The 27,773-nt window shown below is 41.6% G+C and overlaps 1 protein-coding gene across 7 annotated transcripts in view; it reads left to right on the forward strand.

Moving 5' to 3' along the window:
• The window catches only part of fign (fidgetin), a 71,657-nt gene extending 49,749 nt beyond the window's left edge, over positions 1-21,908 (forward strand). For 4 of the 7 annotated variants that reach the window (XM_038789688.1, XM_038789685.1, XM_038789684.1 and 1 more), the window contains one exon: positions 3,310-9,972. In XM_038789688.1, coding sequence (XP_038645616.1) covers positions 3,318-5,582 — 2,265 coding nt within the window. In that variant the 5' untranslated portion in view covers positions 3,310-3,317 and the 3' untranslated portion in view covers positions 5,583-9,972. Of the gene's footprint in view, positions 1-1,738; positions 1,894-2,919; positions 3,030-3,309; positions 9,973-21,717 lie in introns of those variants that run through there. The other 3 variants (XM_038789686.1, XM_038789687.1, XR_005459777.1) reach the window with 3 other exon arrangements.
• Positions 21,909-27,773: the final 5,865 nt, after the last annotated feature.

Raw genomic sequence — 27,773 nt, forward strand, 5'->3', positions numbered from 1 at the left:
TAATGCTTGTGTCCATAACTTGAAATGTTTGCAGTGAAGCTAGACTTGCAAACAGTTATGCTTTGTCCATATCCACAGAGAATGGGCAAAGCCTGTCAGCCACGGTTCAAGCTATGGATGAATAGTTTCAAGTCAGTCATTGTGCTTCGTTTTAATTTTCTGTTTCCATTTCATTTAGCATTTGATGTTGTGGGATTGCAACTGTACCTGCTATAAACACGCGTTTATAGAGAAAGGCTTGTGTGATTGTTGGAGGTAACTCTTTATGCAAATGAAACGGAATAGAAATTAAGTAATTGCTCCAAGATGTAATGTAATCTGCAAATGCAAGGTGTGAAAGTGTGATTTAAAAAGAATGCTCTTCTGCCTGAATTTAAATTAGAATCTATTAGACGAACAGTGCAAGTTCCAGTTGCATTATTTTTCATTAAAATTGAGGTCTAGGTGGGGTGGGGGCCAGTTAGCTTAGTTGGTTAGACAGCTAGTGTGTGAATCACATTAGTGCCAACAGTACAGGGTTCAATCCCCATTCTGGCTGAGGAAGATTTTAGGCCTACCTGCTCACCCTACCCACAGTAGAAATGTTGACGCTTTGATGTGATTTAGTGCCAAACACTTTCCTTTAGGATTGATATTGTTTCAACCCGGCTTTCCGGGTCTTTTATTTACCCCATACTATATTTTGATTTTCAGGCAGGGAGCTCAAGAAGAAGAGCAGGGGTGTCTTCACATTTAATTTTGGTCAGTTATTAGCAAAAGTAGCTCACCTAAATCCTGTAGCCGCATTTATAAAAATCAAGACACGCAACAAAGTGGGCATTCGCTAATATGCTAAATATTCAGAACTAAACTTAAAGAAGTCTTGTCAGTCCACAAGATGAAATAACAATCCATTTGCAGATGTGGCCCACAGGAATCACAAAGTAAATGTTGTCAGGCAACCTGGCGAACAGTGAGCTATGACTGTTTCTAATTATTTAATTACAAGTACTAATTGCAGAGAAAGTTCAAGAGATTTTGACTAAATTGAAACTGAAGTTTTGTATATTCTGTTTGTGCATTTGTTTCAGGGGATTCCTCCCATGGCCGCTGCACATTAAAGTCCAAGGAATACGGGCAACCAATTATTGTACAATATAATTGCTGACAAGTTGATAAATAAATAATTTGGGGTTCATTTTCAAGCTTCAAAATTAAAATGAAATTGGTCATGTTGAAAATTTTAAATATCAATGCTTCCTTTTCAGGATATTTCTCTCTGCAACTTTAATGGGTGGGTTCAACATTGTTTCAACCCTGCTTCCCAGAAACGCTAATCTTTTATTTTCCCCCCTACTGATCCATGCATTTCAGCCAGAGAGCATATTCACAGTCTTTGCATTTTCATACATTTCTTCAGTGTGAAGTTGGAACCATGACAAAGGTGCCAACTATATTGTGATTTTCTTTGAATTAAACCCTGTAAATTAACACAATTAGCAAAGCATCATCCTGTTAATTAGTTCCCAGTGTCTGGTGCAATGGTTTGCTAATGCCGAAGAGGGTGTCAGATGGGAATCGACATGCTGTTCTGTTACCAGGCAAACAGTATGTTGCATTTGTTTAGTCGAGCAAGGCTACAGCAGCCGCATCTGATGCCTCATCCAGGCTGTGAACAGCTAAAGAGGGGGAGGAGATGAGGAAGGGGGTGGGAGCTGTAAAAAAAAAGACAGTAATAATTCAGAGTGGAGCAGTGCCACAGATGCTTCAATTCAACTGGCCCTCCTCCTTATCACAGAATCTGTGCCAGAGGGCACTGGAGTGTTTGTGAAAAATCACTTTTTGTAATATGATCGAGATTAAGGGAGCCTGTTGATACAGCTGCACCAAAACACTAATGTGTACCATGCTCAGGTAAGACTTGGACAGAGTTAGCTGATGCTTCTGATGGTCTCTGCCCATGTTTGTGAGGATTTGGAGAGAATGAAATATACCATGCTGCAGAGTGCCACCGATATAATGTAACTTTAAATATCTCTGCTCAGCTTGATAAATAGTGTTTTGAGTTTGTGTGAGAACGACAGGATTAGGCTGCCCAGTGCCTTTTGTACCCTGAAGGCTGCTAAAGAAAGAGGACTGGCAGACAAGTGACGCTTGTTTTTTCAGAGCTTCGACAACAGGACTAAGAAGCAAAAGGGCCAGTTGTAATTCATGCCGAGTTGTAGGCTTTGTGTGATGAAAGCGATGGAGCGCTGCCTGGGAGATTGCTTTGCTGCACTCTGTGAAGCAGATTTGAAACTGTCTCAGACCACTCAGATGAGAGTTGGATTATAGAATGACCTGAAATGTCTGTGTCATATTGTTCTGCACAGGGTGCATTATACCACGCTAACTAGGTGTTCAGTATAAAATCAGAAAGGTATCCTAGAAGTGATATGTCTGCTGTGTCTCATATTTTATATTAAAAAGAAAACGGAAACTGTATTGAAAAGCAACCAGCAAATGCAGTACCTTTGATTGCTGTTCAGGAACAGAGACTGTTGTGGGAATGGCTTAATGTGTTTTTTAAAATAAATTAAAAGGACAAATGTAATGTTAGCCTTGTATTGCAACTTGCCACAAATGATTTTGTGTTTTTATTACTGTATAATAATCACGCTAAACTTGGACAACACAAGAATCGTTAGCTAAAGATACCTGTAGTGCTGTTGTTTAAATTTATCACAAAATAAACTGTAAAGGCTGCGCAGGTATAAAATAATTTAAAACTAGGTGCAATTTAAGGTGCACTAGCCCCTAGTTCTGTCACATAATTCTTCCCATCTAGGCAGGAGTTGATGAAGGTAACCATAAAAATATTTTATTCCTTTGTTAAATCCCTCCTGAAGAGATGTAACTTTTTTTCAATTGGGATTTGGTTTCAGTCACGCAGTTTGTGTACTTGTGCTGCTGACCTTCATCTCCAAGTACCTGCCAATCATCCAGCCTGTGGTGAGGGATGGAAGCTGATGGCATGACTGGACATTCTTGATTTTAGGCTTCATTGCGAGGTGAATGGTGTTCAGAAAGAAGTTTTTCACCGCAAGACCTCTTTTGTGGTTTGCTGTGCATGCAGAAATGTGATTATTAAGCTTCAGCTTAAGTAAATAAGATTTAAGGTAAATAAAAATTCAAATACTTAGCGAGGTATTATTGTTGACGGTGAGATGTCAGCCGTCTCTTAACTCCATTAAGTCACAGTGTAAATTCATGTAAACATTCAGTGCCACAATAGGTTATCCAGCATTCAAAGTGTCAGTTTTTAATGGATTAAAATATTATCTTTTGCAGGCTTGAAGATGCAGTGGACGCCGGAACATGCCCAGCCTCTGAGCCAGTGGCCGGAACAGCACTTTGACATCTCTTCCACCACTCGCTCACCAGCCCACAAAGCCGATGTGTTCAGAGGCCATCTGCAACGCACCTATCAGTATGCCTGGGCCAACGATGATATCTCCGCACTGACTGCCTCAAACCTGCTGAAAAAATATGCAGAGAAATACTCCGGAATTTTGGAAGGCCCCAGTGAACGATCCATCTTAAGTAGCTACTCTGAGGGGCCACCGGGACTGGTTAACGGACGGAAAAATGAGGGCGAGACTTGGCAATCTTCAGTGAACTCCGAAGGGGTGTACCCTATGAGCTGCGTTCCGGATGTCATTACTGCGAGTAAATCAGGAGTGACCACTACCCTTCCACCGACAGATGCTTCTGGAAATATAGGGAGCTCTCCTGGAGTAGCCAGCAACCTGCCAGAACCAAGTTATTCCAGCAGTACCTGTGGTAGCCTGCATTCTGGGCTCCCACCGGTCGGTGCATCTCAGGAATATGCCACAGCTTACAATGGCTCTTATCTGCATTCAAGTTACAGTGGCCAGTCAGCCCCAGCACTTCCATCACCTCATCCATCACCTTTGCACAGTTCTGGCCTTCTGCAGCCCCCTCCTCCTCCTCCCCCTCCTCCTTCCTTAGTCCCAAGCTACAGTACCGGCTCCTCCAGCATTACTGGCACTGTGTATAATTATCCTTCAGCTGGCTACCCCCCACAGACTCCTGTTGGCCCTGGATACAGTCCTGGTGCAGCTCCACCTCCTTCTGCTTATCTGCCATCAGGCATTGCTGCTCCAACTCCTCTCCCTCCAACCACTGTAGCAGGTTACAGTTACCAGAGTCATGGCTTGCCACCAATTGTTCCGTCACCACTTAGTAACAGTTCAGCCAATTCCCTGAAAAGGAAAGCTTTCTACATGGCCGGGCAGGGAGAAATGGACCCTAGCTATGGAAATTATAGTTATGGACAACAGCGGACTGCGCAGAGCCCTATGTACAGAATGCCAGATAATAGCATTTCAAACTCAAACAGAGGAAATGGCTTTGACAGGAGTGCTGAGTCAGCATCCCTCGCATTTAAACCAACAAAGCAACTGATAGTCACTGATCAACAAAGAAAATTCAGCAGCCAGTCAAACAGGGCCCTCACACCCCCTTCGTACAGTGCTAGTAAAAATTCCATGGGACCATCAAGACCAACTGAATCTTTTGGCAAATTCACCTCGCCGGTAATGAATGAACGTAGTGATGAGCATAGACAGCTTCTCCCACATCCAATCCAAGGCCCAGGCATTCGTGCAGCTACCTCATCTAACCGGCCAGCTGATGAACAGCTAAAGAACACTGACTCACACCTCATAGAACTTGTAACCAATGAAATTATAAATCAAGGGCCTCCAATAGACTGGAGTGACATAGCAGGCCTTGAAATGGCCAAGGCAGCTATAAAGGAGGAGGTTTTATGGCCCATACTGAGGCCTGATGTTTTCACCGGACTCAGTGCTCTACCTAGAAGCATCCTTTTCTTTGGTCCTCAAGGAACAGGCAAAACCCTATTGGGCAGGTGCATAGCTAGTCAACTGGGTGCCACCTTCTTCAGAATCAATGGCTCAGCACTTATTTCAAAGTGGTTGGGGGAAGGGGACAAAATCATTCAGGCTTCTTTCCTTGTGGCACGCTGTCGTCAGCCCTCGGTCATTTTCATCAGTGAAGTTGATTTGCTTCTTTCGTCACAAGTGAACGAAGAACCCAGTCCCATCAGTCGTATTAAAACTGAGCTCCTCATGCAGCTGGACACTTCAGTGACCTCTGTGGAGGATCAGGTTGTGGTAATTTGTGCCACCAATAAACCAGAAGAAATAGATGAAGCTGGCCGCAGATACTTTATGAAACGACTTTTAATCCCATTACCTGACAGTACAGCAAGGCACCAGATGGTAATACACTTGCTCTCACAGCACAACTACTGCCTCAGTGACAAGGAGATCGCACTGATTGTGCAGCGTACTGAGAGCTTCTCTGGCTTGGATGTAGTTCGACTGTGTCAGGAAGCAATGGTAGGCCCTCTCCATGCCATGCAGGGCACAGACCTTTCAACCATCATGCCTAATCAGTTAAGGCCAATCACTTACCAGGACTTCGACAATGCTTTTTGCAAGATCCAGCCGAGCATTTCCCAGAAAGAGCTGGACGTGTATGTTGAATGGAACAAAATGTTTGGCTGCAGCCAATGATAAGCCTGTGAATACGCAGTGATCATTGGTCACAGTAATGTGCTACATAGGGATTAGAAACCCCTTTTTCAGTAGTATTACAGTTGAAAAAGGTACTAAGGAGACAACAGTGACCTTGGCATATGACTGAGAGTCAGGGTAAACTTGAAGGAAGAGCGCAAAATGTCAGAGCTACTCAAATGTAAGCTGTATATGGAAAAGCTTACGTTGATGCTTAGTTCTGCTCAAACAAGACGACGCTCACCAAGGTGCAGAGAAAAGTGGGTTGTTTTCAAAGGACAGGAACCCTCTGTGTTGATTCCATTCTGCTGTTCTTGAGATTCAGTTGCTGTCAAGTGCCTGAAGTGGTGCTTTATTTTTTTGTTTGCCTCACAATTCAGTAGGTGGCATGTGCTAATACAAGAGCTTTAACTTTAAACAGTTTTGAACTAAATGTTTATTGAGAAATGAACGGTTGTAATAGGAGGTGGCTAGCCAGCTTTTGCCATTCTTAGGACAACAGTATTCCTCAATCCTGTCTGTTCTGCAGTATCACCTGGGAACAGTTAAAGCAGGGTATTGATAATCTGGACCTTAATTTTAGCAGTTCAGTTCTTTTAATGTTCTGTCCGCAAATACTCAGGAAAGTGATTGTGATTTGTACCTCAAAGGAATGTGTTGAAAGCACTATGTACTGCTGAGAGTCATAGGCTGGGTTTCTCATTACTAATATTACTGTATGTTTACCTCAAAAAAAATAGCGAGGAGATGACTTTGAATGTATCCAGGTTTATTCTGAAGTGGTCCGTCAGAACCTTTTACACTGTTTAGCTGTTCCAGGCTTAAACAGAAGGATGAATCCTTATTGTGAAAGTGATTGCTTTCCAACTTGGGGGTAAATTCAGCCCAAGCTCCTCTTTATCGTAGTGAACTTTAGCAACTGACAATAATGTTTGTGATCTTACAGTAGCTGCAGTACCCAGTCAGGAGGTGCACATGTCAATTGAAAGCCACTTTAATAATTAAGTATTTGGGGAAATAATTTTTCATATTCTTTATTTGGTTGTTCACTACTATCTGAAAGGCACACTTAGCTGTGAACTATGACTGTTGACCTTCAAGCCACTGCCGACTGGTTACAGTTGTAGCTTCTAGGTTATTGAGGTGGGGGTGGGGAAGGGTTCATTATATGTCAAAGTTGGAAGGTCATGGGTCACAGAGCTACTACATGTGGCAGGCAGTTGGCTAGCTGCTGGATAAGCAGTAGCTGAGCATGAAAATGAGTGCAAGATTTTCAGTACACTGAAAAAAAACTTTTTGTGTTCAGTTTTGGATTAATTTAACTACCATTCCTCATAAATATGCCCAAGGAGGAAGAGTGTCCTGCTTTCTGTTCTACCTCAGTTTTGTTATATTCTCTCTGAAAGCAGATTATTAGAGGGTTTTTTGAAGTCAAATTACACTTTGGTATGCTAACCTGCAGAACAAGTTTCTGTGAGCTGCTAATTTTCCCTCAAGTGAGCTTCACAATTTTCCCCTTCTTCAGCCATACATTCTGTGGAGTGTTCTTTCTGGAACAACTATTAGCTGGCATGTGTGGCATTTTTATCACCCCTCCTGTGTTGTCTTTCTTTTTATCCTTTAATGCTTTATGTGCAACTTTTTGTTTTTGACAGCTGATTGATGTTGGGTAATGTCTCTGAACAGGAGTAGCTTAGGCTGCAGCTGCCCCAAAGCTTGTGACTGCATGAGCAAAACAGTCTCGTTCGCTGCTGAATGTATTGGTTTTTTTCCAATTCTTTATTTTATACAGTTAAAGAACTGTTGCAAAGCACTGGTACTTTGTGTTGCCATTAAATAATGTAAGTTTAAAAGCATTTAAAAAAAAAATCTGCACTGAAAACGCCAAACTAGAAGATAAAGAAGTTAGGTTCTGCTCCATGCATTATTTTTTTGTGGCGAAAGCTCATTTTAATTAGAATTTCAGAGTATCCTTCTCACCGTTTTTTTTAACAAGCTACAGTCTAAAATCAATATTTCTCTTAAAGTTTGCCAATGCACTGTGCTGACCCTTTTTGTTGTCTTTAGGTTAGCCATTAATTTTGGTGTCTGCTTTCAAACTAGATTTTTATTTCAATCTTGATGCATTTATTGGAAATGATGAAGTGAAACTTAATTCAATAATCCAGCTAACCCATCAATTGGAAGACCAATAATGGGTTGTAATATTTTCTTTAGCTTGGATTATTTTGGAGTGAAGTGAAGTGTAATTACAGACATCAGCGCTGTGGGTCATTCCACCCTAATGTGCCACCTAAATGTGACATTGTGCATCCATGCTCTATCAAAATAGGTTTGAAAATTTAAACATTTCATCGCATTTCAACCAATGCATGCCGTCAGACTGCAGCTATTAAAAAGATAAAATTACTATGGGTTTTCCACATCTGTACTTATCATTTGTTGTGCATGCAACATGGAAACCAAAGTTTGTGGCTTGCTGGTGAAAAATATAATTTGTTTTGCCCCAAAATAAATTTCATATTTTATCTCTTTTCAAACATTTTTTTTTTAAATTTCGATTTGTGAGCAGTAGAAAGACCAGCTTACATGGGTGGAATTTATTTGTTTGCAGAATTTTCTTAACTGCCCAGTATTTCTAACAATTTAAATTCTGACCGTCTAAACTAATTAACAGAAAGCAAAATTAGTTTTATTTGTGAAAGCTCTTTAGTCAGCACTCATGCTCTTGAAGTGTAAATAGGTTTAATGTTGTGCTGGAGGTCATTCAGCCAGAGATGCTGGAGTGTGTCGGGCAACGAAAGTCTGTATTATGTTTTTGAGTCATTGTTAAATTTTACACAAACACCTTATAGCACAGAGATAGGCAGCATTTAATTACAATGGCACATTCTACCTCCTTCCCCAATCCTAATCAGCTGTTTCTGTTACAGCACACAGTCATTGCCTGTCATTCTAAATTCTTCCCTGTTCTTAAATGTAACACTAGTAGTGTAGCACAATACACAGCATTGTTAAAGGCAGTTCAATTTAAAATGGAGGGATGGCACATCTGAGTCCTTATGATAGCCACAATGTAGGCAGTTTGGGTCAGCCATGCTGATAGAACAGAATGTTCAGCATTTAAAATGGTCCTACTGAAGTGTTTTGAGCACAATCATCCCTGTTTTAACATCATAAAGCTACTATTGTGAAAGAGCTTAAAAATTATTTGCAGTTTAGCCACTCAGAATTTTCTTTTATCTTTACATCTGTTGTAAATTCAAACATTGTTGCATTCTTTGTAACCATTTCTACCTCATTGCTACATATTGTACATGTAGTATTTATTATTTTATGTCCTTTTTGAATGTCATGCATTTGTAAAATAAAAGACTTGTCCTTGAACTTGGAACAGTCTACCTCAGAAAGACTGTCATTACACTGAACAGTATTATCAACTTAAATGATAGAAGCATTAGGAAAGTGTGGCCGTGTAGATAATGCACACCTACTGGTGATATTGTTGGACTGGAAAATGTTACTCATGACCAGACCATTTCTGTAGGTTGTTTGTTACTGTATATGCCGTTTTGTGTCTCATACAAATAATTTGTATGTCATATTTAATTCTGGCCCATCAAATTAACAATAATTAAGGATTGTACTAAACATTAAAGAAAACTTGATCTATAAATTAACATTAAAAATGACTTCTATAGACATAAAAGTCCTATACAGTATCACAAAATATAAATATTTTCAGCAGGTTTTAAAATATATGCATATATTATTTTGTATCTGCTGAAACCAAATTTGTCTTTACTGCACTGTGTAAAGACTTTCCCATCTTTTAGGCTGCACAATATCATTAATTAAGAAAAAGATCAATTAATAAATTCGCATCATTTGTGAACATTATTTGTGTAAATGAAACATTTCTGGTTTAAACTGTTTTTTCAGTTGCTGAAGTGATGGGATCATTATATGGTTGAATGTATGTGCATTGGAAACTGCTTTACAATTAAATTGGAGGTCTCGACTGAGTTCCTGAAATTGTTGCAATGCATTTTGTCCTCATTGGTGCAGTATCATTGTAAACCTCTGCATCTCAGTCCTAGGAAGTAGTAAGGCACTGTAGTCTGGAAATTCAGTGCTGAATCCTATTATATTATCTAGCCACATAGAATCTTTCTTTTCATAATTACTTGCTACCACAGGGAAATTATTGGAGTAAATTTTCATATAGAATAACTAGTTTAAGTAGTTACCATTAAAAGGAAATTTGTGGTTCAAGGCAGATATTTTTATGAAAAGTTTTCTCTATTGTACAATTTGTTGTATATGGCTATGCTACTAAATATGGAAACAGAAAAGAACAAGCATACCTCAAATAAAATTCTGACTATGAGAGGTTGTGGATTTCTATTTACTTCACACACACAAAAAGCAGTAATGCAATGAAAATGAAAAGAAAAGTTGACCCTTTGGAGGACTGATACCTTTCCCCACTATTTTGAAATATAACCAAAGGTTCACATTTCTCCAGGTCATTTTTGTGTAGCTTCTGTCATTTAACGTCACGTTTATTTCTAAAGGAGAAGTGTTCACTTGTTTGTGTATTTACCGCATCCACGAATTGCTATTGGCAGACGATACAGTAGCTTTCGAACCCTATTTTATGTGATCTGAAACTTACTTTTACATGGATGAGAACTGAACCAAATGTGAACCCTAAAATGACCCATATGCTCAGTTAATTTGGGTTTAGTTAGCCTGGTCCCTTTAATAAATGGTATGGCACATGTACAGATGGACATCCTCCGGTGAGTCCAACCATTAGATTCCCACTTGGCGGGACAAATGATGGATGAGCAGCTGTTATTTCATGTCCAGAACCAATGCACCAAAGTTAGATCTTATTCTTTTTTTATATAAATAAATGTTTATTCCCACTAATAGTGGCTTTTTTTAGCCCAGTGAAATAGTGGGTGGTTTTAGTCTTTCAATCAAAAGCATAAGTCTTTTTTTCAAGGGCAACGAGTATACAGGAGAGTACTTAATTCTTGAAAATCTAGTGACAAAAATACATAAGTTTTCCCAGGACATCTAGTGTGCATTCAATCCCTGGAAATTTAGTGGCAAGCATGCATCCATGTTCCCTGGTGACATTGGAATGCTGATCAGCTTGGGGGAGGGGGGAATGTGTCTGCATCTGATCCCTGCCAGAGTAGAGGTGAGTATGTGTCTATATTCCCTGGTGAATCAGGGAGACTGCTCTGCTGGCCGATGGAATCAGCATTTGCGTTTTGAGATTTGGCTTCACAAATACCTTCATTTTATGATCCCATTCCTTCCCAAGTCAAATCCTCTGGAAATCTGAATTTACACCCCAGAATACTTATTACGTATAATAGAGAATTGAACTCTTCCAAGCATAATTCAATCTGCAGCGCAATGGGAAAACAGCCTTGCTGCTGAGAAATGAAAAAAAAAAGTCGTCCAGTCTTCAGAGAGCATTTTCTTAACTTAAAACTCAATTTATAATAAAACAGATATACATTGTTAGATCTAGATCTGGTTGTATTAATGGGGTAATTAAGTTCTGGTGTGAGGACACACATCAGCGTATGACATTACTAAGACAACACAATTGAGTCTTTAGCTTGGGCTCAACCATTAACATGCATTCAGTCGCACTTTATTTTTGATAAACTTCTGAAGGTTCTTTCAGTAGCTGTTTCAGGTTCATTAAATTGTAATTAATTAATGATTTGCTGCAGTTTTTTTTGAACTGCCCAACAGCTTGTCTCACAGTTACAAAAACCTACACCAAAAACTGTTTGCATACTCCAGTATTTATTGGTGCGTTTCCAATCATCAAACAATTTTATGCAAACTCAAGTTAGTCATTTCCAGCTTTGTTGGAAGGGCACATTATTGACTTCACAACGTTGACTGCTATGTTATCATCAAAATCAGAGACATCTGTATTTCTTTTCCTGTCCTGCTGATGAGAAGCCACGTATTTTTCCTCTGCTCCCTTTCCAGAACCTCAACACTTCCTGCTCCTTAGTCCTAGCTGAAAACAGGCTGCTATCAGCCTCTGTGGCCTGGAATTTCTGGCCTTCAGGCCATGCTCACAAGCAGCATACTTAGCTGTAAGGAATTCTCGTAAAATGTACGTACACACAAACACACACACACAGTATTACTTTCAGTCAGCCACAGCATTCATGGGAAGGTGCAATCTAAAAATGAAAGCACCTATGGGCGTCCACAGAGCTGAGATAACAGAATCTATGCTTGTGTCAGGCAAATTACATTCTGGTTATTAGTGGCTAGTTTGTAAATATCAAAGATCCACTTGTTACACTCCTTCAAGCTGTATTTGCATGCTGATGAAATGCATGTGGATGTCTGTGAACTGCAGGGTTATCTGTCGTGAAACAGCGCTGAGCTCAGAAATCAGACAGCCGTTCATCTGACCGACTCAAAAGTCCGTGCCGCAGACCTTTCTATTCACTTTCTTCTCAACAATTAAAATATGCAAAGTGATAATTTTACTTAAGTAGCCTTAAATGTGCGATCTATTTAAATGTGAGGAAAATTGCCCGAAGCTTGCTGCTGCAAAAAAGAATAAATTATGCAAATTACAAAAGGACTCTACCACTTGAAAGCCTAATTTTTCTGTAATAAGCATACTGTTTCATTTAATTTTTTGCCTCTTATTAAAAGTGACAGTTCCTTTGCACTGTCTGATGGCTATATCTGACACTGGGTAGAAATGACTGCAAGACTAAATGCTAAAGCATTTTGGTAGCTTTTAGATGATGGTTACATTCACAAAGTAATTATGCACTGGAGAGTAGAGAAATAAGGTTTAATTACACAGTAATCGCTTATGATGGACACAACAGAAGTGTGAACACCGGCAGACTGCAATCCATCAATGACAAACCCCTGGCCACTTTTAATTCTTCCTCATTTGCATCATAACCTCCGCACAGAGTTGCACAAATGCTGTTAAATGTTAATAGGAGCTGTCTCTCCACTCAAAATGAGTGCTTACGCTGTTTCATTTTCTCAGACCTTCATAACTAGCTTCTCTCTCAGAGCAGGCATTAAGCACAGGCACTGTACATGGTCACTGTTGTGCTAATTGGGAGCACACTTAAAGTTTTATCTCTAAAGCGCTAATAATGCACACTGCTGACAAACCTCTGCATAAGTAATGTAACTGAAGAAAACATGCTAGGAATAAAAAATGCAGCCTCGGCTGTTGTTTGGTGACTAGCTATTTGATTAAGCCCTGTAGTCATATTTAATTCAGATCCTCTGGGACCTGGGACAAAATTACATCTTCATCTCTTCAAACACTCGGCCATCTTTAACCATTCAGCTGATCATTTTTATTGCTGCCTTTGGATCTGCCTCTGCCGCAGAGGGACAATGATGTCCACTGTTCCTCATTCTATAACCCTGTTGAGGCCCGCACTCGGAATGCCCTGATATCTTGACCACTTTATTTTCCTCCTTCAAGAAGAGGTGCAAACTCCTTCACTCCACATTCCAACATTCAAGTCTACTTCATGTGGCCATTATTAGCTGTGAGACACCAGAAGAGTCATTCCTTTCTTTCCTGTCAATTCTTAGATTTTTCCATTTTTCAGGACAGAAGTCGTGACACTGTAAGTGGCCCTTATTCTGTTAGGCACCAAGCAATAATTCTTGTCGTGACAAGAGGCCCCCGCCTGCCTACTTCTCTGTATTGCCTGTAGCTGTCCACTTCATAGAACAGAGACTGGCATAGTAATTGCGAGCAGTCTTGCTTAGTTTAACCATGTATTCTGAATGGTGGCAAAAAGCTCTCTTCCTATATCGAGATTGAGAATTATCAACATCTTTCAGCACATAATGGTGAGGCCTTTATCACTTCAGGCGCTGCTGATAAGGTTAAGAACACTAGACAAACCACTCATTAGTGCAAAGGTTCTTCCACATTAAAGGCTGCTGCAAACCAGAGCCTTTCTCGCTGCCCTCAATAGAAAAACCACAAGCGCTGAAGCAGCCAATGTATGACAGCAAATTGGCAAAGTAACCCCTTCATACAGTTGATGGAAAAAATATTCTGCAGAATAAGAATCTTCGTATGCTGTTTACTAGAGGTCAAATGCCTATGCGGTCAAGATAAACAGGAATTAAAATTGCTCCCAAAATCTAATTACCAATAAACATAACCTCAATTAACATGTGTTAATTATGATAACTTAGCTTTCTTTAGACAGTACAGTAGGAACAACAAAAACAACAGTCAATACTTCTATTATTTGTTTGGCAGTAACTGAACGGTCTCTGGTGCCATCATTTTGGCTGCAGGGTTTCAGCTCGGAATGCAGAGAAGTAATTTCGACATGTTTTAAATAAATCCAAGTGTTTTGTCACTGGTTGCCTCTTGTGTATTCACAGAGTGGTAGTTAAGCATTTACCTTATCTTTTGATGAAGCATGCCACAGCTAAAGAAAAGACATGCCACTGCACTGATCTTTTAGCGGGCAGTAAGTTTCAATAATTAGTGGAAAATGAACTGATGAATTTAGAATCCGACTAAATGTCCCAGCAATAGCAAATGCTGCCATTACATTATATTAAGGGAATTTACTTTAGCAATAGTGTAGCGAGAAGGAAAAAAATACATCTATTAGAAACCATGAAGCAAGTATAAGTTATTCCACTAATTCTGGGGGCAATAAATGCAAGAGATATATTTTGTGGAATTGTGGAACTCTCTGGATCTAAATGGGCTGGGTGTAACTGTCAGGAAGGTAGTTCAGGAATTTATGCAGTTCTGATGAGAATTACAATCCAACAGTTGAGTCGTTGGATTTTTTTCTATATAAAAAATTGACAATTTAATTATTGACAGTAATTCAAGGGATAAACAACTGTAGATTTGATGATAGATTGGAGAGGTTGGGTGTGTATTCCTTGCACAAAAAAAGACTGAGAGGAGACTTCATAAAGATATTCAAGATACTGAGGGGTTTGGACAGGGTAAATAGTGAGAAACTGTTGCCTCTCAAGAGTACTTCAAGAACCTAAGTGCTCAGACTCAAAATAATAGGCAAAAAGAGTAGGAATGACGTGTGGAAAAATGTTTTCATTCAGAGGGTGGTTGGAGTCTGGAATGAACTTCCTGAGATGGTGGTGGAGGCAAGTTTGATTGAGTTATTCAAACAAGAATTGGATTGCTATCAGGAAGGAAAGAATGTTGAAGGTTAGGGGGACAAAGCAGGAAAGTAGGACGAGGTAGAATGCTCCTTGAGAAAGCCGGTGCAGACGTGATGGGCCGAATGGCCTCCTTTTGGCTTACCAATTCTGTGATCATGTAATGAACGGTAAATAAAATAATGGTCAGTTATATTTTCAAGCCTAAAACGTTTAATGTTGCATTGCTGCCTTGCAAGCATTGGAATATGTCACATCACATGAAGTTGAGGTCTGTTCTTAAAAAGACCATGGATGGTGTTTTCTGCTCTTGCCAGTGGAGGAAATCGTAGCAAGCAATGGCACTTAATTTGGAGTGATTGAAAAAAACAGTTTCCCGCCAGCGGAGAATTATTTTGGAATTTTGTTCTCCCAACTTCGATGGCGGGTTAAAGGCAGGTCAAGTTTCCTGAAGAACAATCTCGGGAATCCCGTCTGCATTCATTAGCATCTCATGCATACCAATTAAAGGCCACTTCACCGGTATTGAGTCTGCCTCCCAAATGAAGTACCCTGCCAGCGAGAATTTAGAATGTTTAGTTTTATGACTGCGTGTTAGATCTTCACCTCTTCCATGTCCTTGAGGTCAGTATATGTTGCTTTTGCCTCCTTGGGACTTTGACTAACTTCACTTGACTGCCAGTAGCAAACGCCGTGTGAAGGTTGGTGTGGGGGGAGGGGTCAGGTGGGATGGAAGTGTGGAGTGAAGGCTGGACAGGGGAGGGCATCTGTCACATGCCTTTTAAACATGGGGCCAGGACCTTCGCCCCCACAAGGTGACAGCAGGGGGGAGGGGGAAGATTTCCTGCCTGCCCTGTCACAAGATTTGCAGAGCTCCTTGCAAAGGCATAATTAGTGAGCTGACCAGAAGAAGATGACTTATGTTCAGTTGCCTCACTGCCTAGCAGGAATCACACTGACTTTCCCACCCATCAGCATCTCCAGCAGGCAAAATTCCTCTCTGAATCCATTTGGTCTTGAACAGCCATGGTCTCAAATTAACAGTCCAAAATATTTTTGATATGGAAAATAATTCAAATTACATACACTATGCACAACTGATTAAGTTAGCTTTATAAAAGGAATCTCATTCAAGGAAAAATATTTTATAGTATAATTTTGGTCAATGCTCGATCAAATTATCTGCCTGTCTTCCCACAACAGCGGTATGCAAATTACCGTATTAATGTGAGTAAAGTCTTCACAGATGCAGATCAAATATTTAGCACTTCTAATCAGCTAACAGTAATTAACTGTGAGGAGGACTTATGTGCTCCTCTGAGTTTTAGTCACATGGAAAATCCTTTAGGACCCCATGAAGTCTTTACTGCAGCAGTGACATTAGAGATGAGCAAAGACACTTGGGTGTAAAGGTCAGCACTGGATTGCCTAAGCTCCAAACAAGAAGGAAGGATTTGTGTGAGGCTGGGAGGTCTTGCGGAGGAGTTTGGATTGTGGTCAGAAACACAAGAAAGTGCACAGCAACTGTTAAACGCAGCTAAAGCAGAGGTTGGAAAACAGAAACTGAAAGTGAAGTCAGAAGAGGTGACAGACAATGGAGGAGAAAGGAAACATTTTTGTGATGGACAGGGATGATTACCATTAAGGATTAAAAAGGATTGTGCAAAGAATAGAAATGCAGTTTCCAAGACGGAAAGAAAAGGAAAAGGGATTCTGCTGCAGACCAGCGCATTTATGTAATCCCAAAGCTGTTAAAATAAAATATTTCTGAATTTTATAAAATCCATTTCAAGGTTTCCTTCAAGATATTTTTGATGTACCATCAATCGGACACGAGTCGTAGAGAGGATCCAAATATCAGGCTTTAATAAGCTAGATGTGAGCTCGGCAGTGGTCGTACAAGGAAAGGCCGACTGCCAGCTCGTACGAGCTTTTATACCCCACCTTGTAGGCAGAGCTACCATCCTCTCGGCCAATTGGCGGGGAGTCACATGACTAGCCACAGCCAATTGGCAGAGAGGCACATGACATGCCTGGGCCAATGGGCAGCGGGACTGCTGTACCAATGGCAGCTTGGTTCTAAGGTAATATGATCTCCCTAGTCATACTACCACAATTGTATTGACCAATTCCAGAATGCACAATGCTAAGGAGCTGCATAATCTGCTTTTACATGAACAAAAACAAGATTTCTTAACTAGTATTTGGTATTAAGGAAAAACAAACTTTCAAACACTGAATACAGAGAGTTTTAATCAGAAGCAGTCTAATATGCTTGCGTAAATTGATTCAGATTTCCCTTTTATGGATTACCTGACTGTAGACAGGATGTCAGGGAAGCACGAGAAGTCCTAGCTAATCTCCTGCAGTCACTCTCATACACCTCCTGGTGGACTCTTACAGATGAATACTCACGAAACCATGGCAGGCAGGTTGTCTGCCATCTCCTTCAGCAAGAGAATGGTAGGTGATGAAATGAGTCCAAAAATAAGGAGAGAGATACTGCAAAATGTTGGTATACATTTTGCACCAAAATGTAAATATAAGAAAAAGGCCATAATTTTTCCCATCAATTGGACGGCCTGACATTGACAGGAAGTGGGTATCACTGGCACACATAGAAGCTGGCAGACCTTCCCTTTGGACTTCACAGGCAGCAGTCAATTAACTACACAAGGTCTTTACTCTTCAGCTCCCTGTTCCATATTGCACTAGGGGTCCTGCTCCCAGGACCCCTCACACTACCCATTCACTCGTTTCTGTGCGATTGGCCCTAAACCAGTTACGTGGTCAGCACAACGAATTTGAAACCCTGGGTTTGAATCCCGGCCCAGGGTCACTGTCCGTGTGGAGTTTGCACCTTCTCCCTGTGTCTGCGAGGGTTTTACCCCCACAACCCTAAGATGTGCAGGTTAGGTGGATTTGCCACACTAAATTGCCCCTTAATAGGAAAAAAAAATAATAGGGCACTCTAAATTTATAAAAAGAAAAAAAAAATAATTTTAACCAACTTGTCAAAAATATTTTCCTCCTTTCTGCTCACAGGAGCTAGCCAAACTGAACAATCAAACAACAATATGTAGAATAAAGGTTGCAATTTGAACATGATAAATAGCTTCGATTTCAATATTAGATCTCCAAAAATATAGGTAAATTGGTCGCAATCTAACAGCCTCATTGACCATGGGCACTAATCCCCTATTGGCTGCTAAATCTCACAAGAGGCCAAAAACGGGATTTGCGCTGTCGAAATCTCAGAATGAAATTTCAGGAAGGGTGTAAACCTGATTTGCATGAATTAACATTACACTAGTGGGCTTGACACCACTACTTCCACCACCATTGTAAGTTCCCATCCAGCTGGCACAATGCCACACCGGCACGAATAACCAGCATTTTTCAGAAATGGAAACCTGTTGAGATGAAGATGCCAGGGGTTCACATGTAAGTTTCGTCCCCAGGTGATGCGGGACATGCCGGATATTTCCCCTGGCACTCTGGCACTGCTCCTGGCACTGGTAGGGGGCACTACAAAGGGCACTGCAGGGAACCCTCTGGGGAGCTCCATTAGGGGGGGGGGGGGGGGTACCCCCTTATTCATGCCCTTCTGCGTGTGGGGGAGGGGGTCTTCATTTGAATGGGGGGTGGAAATGGATTTGACATTCTCCATGGTGGGTCTCGATCTCTGTTGCGGTGTGGGTGTCCCCCATGTCCTTGGGAAGTTTCAATGTCCATGGGCGTGGGGGGGGGCTTTCTTTTAAATTGTGATCCGATCTTGGGATTCCCAGCGTTGTCGGCTTCCTAGGCCTCGCCCCTCCAGTTGGCAATATAAAAACGCTTCCTTTTGAAATTGTACAGAATGTTGTTCAAAATGGCAAGAAAAGCCAGCTGTACATTTTTTGGGGAGATTCTGGCCATTGTTTTGACTTGATGTGCTAAAACATTGCCTTGGAAAATTGGGTTGCACGTTCTTGCCCAGAGACTCCATTTCTTGAGTTTACAACCTGGATCAGATCATCACTCAGTGAGCATTGAGTGATGGGAAGCATTTTGTGATAGCGAGGGATGAAGGGGAAAATTAAAGAGTGATTATTGGAAGCCAGATATGGAGCAGTATTTGCAGAGATATGGAAATATATTATCTCAGCTCAGAATGGCTGCAGAAATAATCACAAAGAAGATCTAATTAAATGAGTCATGTTTTAGACATTCTCACCCCAGTATCAAAAGACTGAAGGTTCAAGTGCAACTCCAGAGATTTGGACACAGAAATCTAGGCTGACACTGCAGTGTAACACTGAAGGAATTCCACAGTGCCAAAGATGCCATCTTTCAGCAGTTATGTTAAACCTAGGCCATGTGTGCTCTCTCAGGCCAGCTGTCCATCCGAGGGCAGCCACACCAAAGTCAGCCACATCACCAGGAACGGTGGCCACCACTGAGGCTGGTAATGACCGTGCAGCCTACAACATGTCGGCAAGAAAGTATTTCTTTTTCAATTCTAGGGCCCCCTCACTGCCTGTAGCCCCCGAATGCTTAAAAATCCCAACCCCACCTCAGACTGCCGCTGGGAGTCAACCTCCATTTAGCTGGTCGCCTCTGTGGTGGCTCGAGACATATACTGGAGGCATCCCGTAGTAATTTATTGATGCAGCGCAAAGACGATTAGCTAACAGGCATAGAACACTACACAAGGTCTTTACTCTTCAGCTCCCTGTTCCATATTGCCCCAGGGGCCCTGCTCCCAGGACCCCTCACACTACCCATTCACTCATTTCTGTGCGATTGGCCCTAAACCAGTTACGTGGTCAGTGGCGCCTTCTAATCAGGCCAAAATGTCGACTCACCTTTGGTAAAATGCTGATGGCATGGTACTGGATGCTCGCCTTCTTGGGGTAGGCAGATTGTCCAATTCTGGTCCCACTCTTGGTAAAGTTCTGTGAAGGCAGGACATGGTTTAGGAACCAATCCAACACGGTTCTCCAAGATTTTATCAGCCGTGCCCACCTCCTAATAAAATTCTATACATAGCTCTTTATGGTAGAAATTGTGGCAGAAACCATATAATATTAATATTTAGATATGCATGTCATCTAAGGACCTGGAATCACTTTTCCCATTTTCACCAAAATACACAGGAAATTTGAGCAAAACCCAATTATGTGGCTTGAAAGATCGCAGAATTTTAGGTGTAAGCGAGTTGGAGGGCAAAGTCTCCTGGATCTTATCTAACCACCCATCAAATGTCCCAACCAACGAGCGTCTGTAACACAAAATTCCACACACTCCCGAGTGCTTGTTTCCTCCGATTAAACTTTGCTCAGGGCTGAGGTGGAGGTATCTCAGCATTATATCTGGAATTTCATGCATGCCAGGTAACTCATCCTTCGGTTTATTTTTTTAATGCAACGATTGCAAGAGACCTGTTCTTGTCAGTTCCAACTAATGAATGTTTATGGTAAAGTAAGTCACGTAAAAATTGAAAAGCTTTATTCATGCTCCTCCCTGACCTCAGTAAAACCTTTTTTTAAATCCCTATCTCTGGTGATTCTGTAAGCTACTAGACCCCGTCTATTCCTTCAAAGGGCACACCAGGCATGGTATCAAAGGGCAGAGTGTGTGCAACACACTTCTGCTTGTTGGCTCTGAAAATTGTATTGGGGTCCTACCACCACTACCAGCCTCACTGGGGGCAGGGGCTGTTTAGCACAACGCTAAATTGCTGGCTTTGAAAGCAGACCAAGCAGGCCAGCAGCACGGTTCGATTCCCGTAACAGCCTCCCCGAACAGGCGCCGGAATGTGGTGACTAGGGGCTTTTCACAGTAACTTCATTTTTGAAGCCTACTCGTGACAATAAGCGATTTTCATTCATTCATTTCATTTGTCAGAGGACTCTGGTTTGCACGCCTTAATGCGCCATGTTTGAAACAGGCAGATGCTGTGGCCTCCAATTTCCAGGGCTGTCTGAAGCTGTTGGCTCTCACATTAGGAGCAAAAGTGAGTTGATGAATTCAGCACAACCATTTCTGGAACACTGCCACCCCATTCTCACTCAGCAGAGATAGTAGTGAGCATTGTCCCCCTTTTGTTTCATTTTCAAGTGATTTAATTTGCATTATCTGGAATTCTTAGTACATATTATTCTCACTGCTGATGAGAGAGAACACTTAGTAGATCTACAAATTATCTGTGGAAACTTGAATGAAAGTTTTCCCATAATTAAAGGGGCACTTGGGAATACATTTATTTGTGTTATATTTTAGACGCATATGTCAGAAATGGCCTTCCTCCCAAGGAGCGTTCGGAAGCTCCACAGAATTCCTGGAGACAGGCCAAAGAAGGTCTAGAGTTGAAATTAACGTCACACACCCCAGGTTCCTGTTGTTTTTTTGGGGCTACATTTCTCTCGGCAGCCATAAGGTCCCACACATCTGAGCAGACACGGAGCTGAGGGGCCTGCAGCTTTACTGAGCCTAATACTCCTGTTAATCTCTGCCAGGGAAACCCTGGTTATGTAAACCTGGAGCAAGGAATTTCAGCAATCTTGTGACTGGTGGCCGTACACTTGGGGTCTGATGATTCTGGGCAAAGAAGGACAGCCCAGATAAATTAGGCATTTGAAACCCATGAAGTAAAGCACTATTCAATTGTATTTGCGGAGTAGACTGGAAACTCCAGTGGGAGAAAATACATTCTGCTCCAATTTGCCTGTTACTGTTTAATTTCCTTATTTCAGTACAGCAATGCAATTGATAACCACAATACAAATCGCAGATGAACAGAATCAACCCGACTCTAGTGAAGGTTAATTTTCAATGTGGGATATTGAAAAAACCCCAAAATAAAACACCTTGATCAAATATGTTTGAAATCTCTGAATTTGGCTAGTTTCATAATACATATTTATTTTTCTCTTCCATGATCCAGGAACCTAAAAGGTCTAACGATTGCTGCCTGTAAATCTCCTTTGGCAAACAAGAGCGAGAGGGCTATTGGGTCAGTTCAGATAAACGCAAGACTTGGGAATCGCTGTTTCTTTAAATAAACCAATGTTGCAGTTCTATTTTTGTGACTGATTGCCAAAGTATAATCCATTTTCGATTAAACAATAAAATACACCTCGGCTCTTACTTATTTGCCACCTTTGGTAGTTAATAAACTCCAAAATCTAAAGAATACCTGTGAAACAATGAATGTTGTACTCAATGGCATAGTCTGAAATAAATCTTCAAAACAAATAATTTATTGTACTGAATAAATTAGTTAGCAGTTATATAGAAAAATCTATAAAACATGCCAAAGATTTTAGATGCAGTAAAGTTACATTGAACAAAGAAAAGAGCAGCACGGTGGTGTAGTGGTTAGCACTGGGACTACAGCCCTGAGGACCTGGGTTTGAATCCCAGCCCGGGGTCACTGTCCGTGTGGAGTTTGCACCTTCTCCCTGTGTCTGCGAGGGTTTTACCCCCACAACCCTAAGATGTGCAGGTTAGGTGGATTTGCCACACTAAATTGCCCCTTAATAGGAAAAAAAAATAATAGGGCACTCTAAATTTATAAAAACAAAAAAAAAATAATTATAACCAACTTGTCAAAAATATTTTCCTCCTTTCTGCTCACAGGAGCTAGCCAAACTGAACAATCAAACAACAATATGTAGAATAAAGGTTGCAATTTGAACATGATAAATAGCTTCGATTTCAATATTAGATCTCCAAAAATATAGGTAAATTGGTCGCAATCTAACAGCCCCATTGACCATGGGCACTAATCCCCTATTGGCTGCTAAATCTCACAAGAGGCCAAAAACGGGATTTGCGCTGTCGAAATCTCAGAATGAAATTTCAGGAAGGGTGTAAACCTGATTTGCATGAATTAACATTACACTAGTGGGCTTGACACCACTACTTCCACCACCATTGTAAGCTCCCATCCAGCTGGCACAATGCCACACCGGCACAAATAACCAGCATTTTTCAGAAATGGAAACCTGTTGAGATGAAGATGCCAGGGGTTCACATGTAAGTTTCGTTCCCAGGTGATGCGGGACATGCCGGATATTTCCCCTGGCACTCTGGCACTGCTCCTGGCACTGGTAGGGGGCACTGCAAAGGGCACTGCAGGGAACCCTCTGGGGAGCTCCATTAGGGGGGGGGGGGTACCCCCTTATTCATGCCCTTCTGCGTGTGGGGGAGGGGGTCTTCATTTGAATGGGGGGTGGAAATGGATTTGACATTCTCCATGGTGGGTCTCGATCTCTGTTGCGGTGTGGGTGTCCCCCATGTCCTTGGGAAGTTTCAATGTCCATGGGCGTGGGGGGGGCTTTCTTTTAAATTGTGATCCGATCTTGGGATTCCCAGCGTTGTCGGCTTCCTAGGCCTCGCCCCTCCAGTTGGCAATATAAAAACGCTTCCTTTTGAAATTGTACAGAATGTTGTTCAAAATGGGAAGAAAAGCCAGCTGTACATTTTTTGGGAAGATTCTGGCCATTGTTTTGACTTGATGTGCTAAAACATTGCCTTGGAAAATTGGGTTGCACGTTCTTGCCCAGAGACTCCATTTCTTGAGTTTACAACCTGGATCAGATCATCACTCAGTGAGCATTGAGTGATGGGAAGCATTTTGTGATAGCGAGGGATGAAGGGGAAAATTAAAGAGTGATTATTGGAAGCCAGATATGGAGCAGTATTTGCAGAGATATGGAAATATATTATCTCAGCTCAGAATGGCTGCAGAAATAATCACAAAGAAGATCTAATTAAATGAGTCATGTTTTAGACATTCTCACCCCAGTATCAAAAGACTGACGGTTCAAGTGCAACTCCAGAGATTTGGACACAGAAATCTAGGCTGACACTCTAGTGTAACACTGAAGGAATTCCACAGTGCCAAAGATGCCATCTTTCAGCAGTTATGTTAAACCTAGGCCATGTGTGCTCTCTCAGGCCAGCTGTCCATCCGAGGGCAGCCACATCAAAGTCAGCCACATCACCATGAACGGTGGCCACCACTGAGGCTGGTAATGACCGTGCAGCCTACAACATGTCGGCAACAAGTATTTCTTTTTCAATTTTAGGGCCCCCTCACTGCCTGTAGCCCCCAAATGCTTAAAAATCCCAACCCCACCTCAGACTGCCGCTGGGAGTCAACCTCCATTTAGCTGGTCGCCTCTGTGGTGGCTCGAGACATATACTGGAGGCATCCCGTAGTAATTTATTGATGCAGCGCAAAGACGATTAGCTAACAGGCATAGAACACTACACAAGGTCTTTACTCTTCAGCTTCCTGTTCCATATTGCCCCAGGGGTCCTGCTCCCAGGACCCCTCACACTACCCATTCACTCATTTCTGTGCGATTGGCCCTAAACCAGTTACGTGGTCAGTGGAGCCTTCTAATCAGGCCAAAGTGTCGACTCACCTTTGGTAAAATGCTGATGGCATGGTACTGGATGCTCGCCTTCTTGGGGTAGGCAGATTGTCCAATTCTGGTCCCACTCTTGGTAAAGTTCTGTGAAGGCAGGACATGGTTTAGGAACCAATCCAACACGGTTCTCCAAGATTTTATCAGCCGTGCCCACCTCCTAATAAAATTCTATACATAGCTCTTTATGGTAGAAATTGTGGCAGAAACCATATAATATTAATATTTAGATGTGCATGTCATCTAAGGACCTGGAATCACTTTTCCCATTTTCACCAAAATACACAGGAAATCTGAGCAAAACCCAATTATGTGGCTTGAAAGATCGCAGAATTTTAGGTGTAAGCGAGTTGCAGGGCAAAGTCTCCTGGATCTTACCTAACCACCCATCAAATGTCCCAACCAACGAGCGTCTGTAACACAAAATTCCACACACTCCCGAGTGCTTGTTTCCTCCGATTAATCTTTGCTCAGGGCTGAGGTGGAGGTATCTCAGCATTATATCTGGAATTTCATGCATGCCAGGTAACTCATCCTTCGGTTTATTTTTTTAATGCAACAATTGCAAGAGACCTGTTCTTGTCAGTTCCAACTAATGAATGTTTATGGTAAAGTAAGTCACGTAAAAATTGAAAAGCTTTATTCATGCTCCCTGACCTCAGTAAAACCTTTTTTAAAATCCCTATCTCTGGTGATTCTGTAAGCTACTAGACCCCGTCTATTCTTTCAAAGGGCACACCAGGCATGGTATCAAAGGGCAGAGTGTGTGCAACACACTTCTGCTTGTTGGCTCTGAAAATTGTATTGGGGTCCTACATTTGTCAGAGGACTCTGGTTTGCACGCCTTAATGCGCCATGTTTGAAACAGGCAGATGCTGTGGCCTCCAATTTCCAGGGCTGTCTGAAGCTGTTGGCTCTCACATTAGGAGCAAAAGTGAGTTGATGAATTCAGCACAACCATTTCTGGAACACTGCCACCCCATTCTCACTCAGCAGAGATAGTAGTGAGCATTGTCCCCCTTTTGTTTCATTTTCAAGTGATTTAATTTGCATTATCTGGAATTCTTAGTACATATTATTCTCACTGCTGATGAGAGAGAACACTTAGTAGATTTACAAATTATCTGTGAAAACTTGAATGAAAGTTTTCCCATAATTAAAGGGGCACTTGGGAATACATTTATTTGTGTTATATTTTAGATGCATATGTCAGAAATGGCCTTCCTCCCAAGGAGCGTTCGGAAGCTCCACAGAATTCCTGGAGACAGGCCAAAGAAGGTCTAGAGTTGAAATTAACGTCACACACCCCAGGTTCCTGTTGTCTTTTTGGGACTACATTTCTCTCAGCAGCCATAAGGTCCCACACATCTGAGCAGACACGGAGCTGAGGGGCCTGCAGCTTTACTGAGCCTAATACTCCTGTTAATCTCTGCCAGGGAAACCCTGGTTATGTAAATCGCCTGGAGCAAGGAATTTCAGCAGTCTTGTGACTGGTGGCCGTACACTTGGGGTCTGATGATTCTGGGCAAAGAAGGACAGCCCAGATAAATTAGGCATTTGAAACCCATGAAGTAAAGCACTATTCAATTGTATTTGCGGAGTAGACTGGAAACTCCAGTGGGAGAAAATACATTCTGCTCCAATTTGCCTGTTACTGTTTAATTTCCTTATTTCAGTACAGCAATGCAATTGATAACCACAATACAAATCGCAGATGAACAGAATCAACCCGACTCTAGTGAAGGTTAATTTTCAATGTGGGATATTGAAAAAACCCCAAAATAAAACACCTTGATCAAATATGTTTGAAATCTCTGAATTTGGCTAGTTTCATAATACATATTTATTTTTCTCTTCCATGATCCAGGAACCTAAAAGGTCTAACGATTGCTGCCTGTAAATCTCCTTTGGCAAACAAGAGCGAGAGGGCTATTGGGTCAGTTCAGATAAACGCAAGACTTGGGAATCGCTGTTTCTTTAAATAAACCAATGTTGCAGTTCTATTTTTGTGACTGATTGCCAAAGTATAATCCATTTTCGATTAAACAATAAAATACACCTCTGCTCTTACTTATTTGCCACCTTTGGTAGTTAATAAACTCCAATATCTAAAGAATACCTGTGAAACAATGAATGTTGTACTCAATGGCATAGTCTGAAATAAATCTTCAAAACAAATAATTTATTGTACTGAATAAATTAGTTAGCAGTTATATAGAAAAATCTATAAAACATGCCAAAGATTTTAGATGCAGTAAAGTTACATTGAACAAAGAAAAGAGCAGCACGGTGGTGTAGTGGTTAGCACTGGGACTACAGCCCTGAGGACCTGGGTTTGAATCCCAGCCCGGGGTCACTGTCCGTGTGGAGTTTGCACCTTCTCCCTGTGTCTGCGAGGATTTTACCCCCACAACCCTAAGATGTGCAGGTTAGGTGGATTTGCCACACTAAATTGCCCCTTAATAGGAAAAAAAAATAATAGGGCACTCTAAATTTATAAAAACAAAAAAAAAATAATTTTAACCAACTTGTCAAAAATATTTTCCTCCTTTCTGCTCACAGGAGCTAGCCAAACTGAACAATCAAACAACAATATGTAGAATAAAGGTTGCAATTTGAACATGATAAATAGCTTCGATTTCAATATTAGATCTCCAAAAATATAGGTAAATTGGTCGCAATCTAACAGCCCCATTGACCATGGGCACTCATCCCCTATTGGCTGCTAAATCTCACAAGAGGCCAAAAACGGGATTTGCGCTGTCGAAATCTCAGAATGAAATTTCAGGAAGGGTGTAAACCTGATTTGCATGAATTAACATTACACTAGTGGGCTTGACACCACTACTTCCACCACCATTGTAAGTTCCCATCCAGCTGGCACAATGCCACACCGGCACGAATAACCAGCATTTTTCAGAAATGGAAACCTGTTGAGATGAAGATGCCAGGGGTTCACATGTAAGTTTCGTTCCCAGGTGATGCGGGACATGCCGGATATTTCCCCTGGCACTCTGGCACTGCTCCTGGCACTGGTAGGGGGCACTACAAAGGGCACTGCAGGGAACCCTCTGGGGAGCTCCATTAGGGGGGGGGATGGTACCCACTTATTCATGCCCTTCTGCGTGTGGGGGAGGGGGTCTTCATTTGAATGGGGGGTGGAAATGGATTTGACATTCTCCATGGTGGGTCTCGATCTCTGTTGCGGTGTGGGTGTCCCCCATGCCCTTGGGAAGTTTCAATGTCCATGGGCGTGGGGGGGGCTTTCTTTTAAATTGTGATCCGATCTTGGGATTCCCAGCGTTGTCGGCTTCCTAGGCCTCGCCCCTCCAGTTGGCAATATAAAAACGCTTCCTTTTGAAATTGTACAGAATGTTGTTCAAAATGGGAAGAAAAGCCAGCTGTACATTTTTTGGGAAGATTCTGGCCATTGTTTTGACTTGATGTGCTAAAACATTGCCTTGGAAAATTGGGTTGCACGTTCTTGCCCAGAGACTCCATTTCTTGAGTTTACAACCTGGATCAGATCATCACTCAGTGAGCATTGAGTGATGGGAAGCAT

This window comes from Scyliorhinus canicula, chromosome 2 (genome assembly GCF_902713615.1).
Source record: "Scyliorhinus canicula chromosome 2, sScyCan1.1, whole genome shotgun sequence".
In the NCBI taxonomy this organism is placed as follows: domain Eukaryota; kingdom Metazoa; phylum Chordata; class Chondrichthyes; order Carcharhiniformes; family Scyliorhinidae; genus Scyliorhinus; species Scyliorhinus canicula.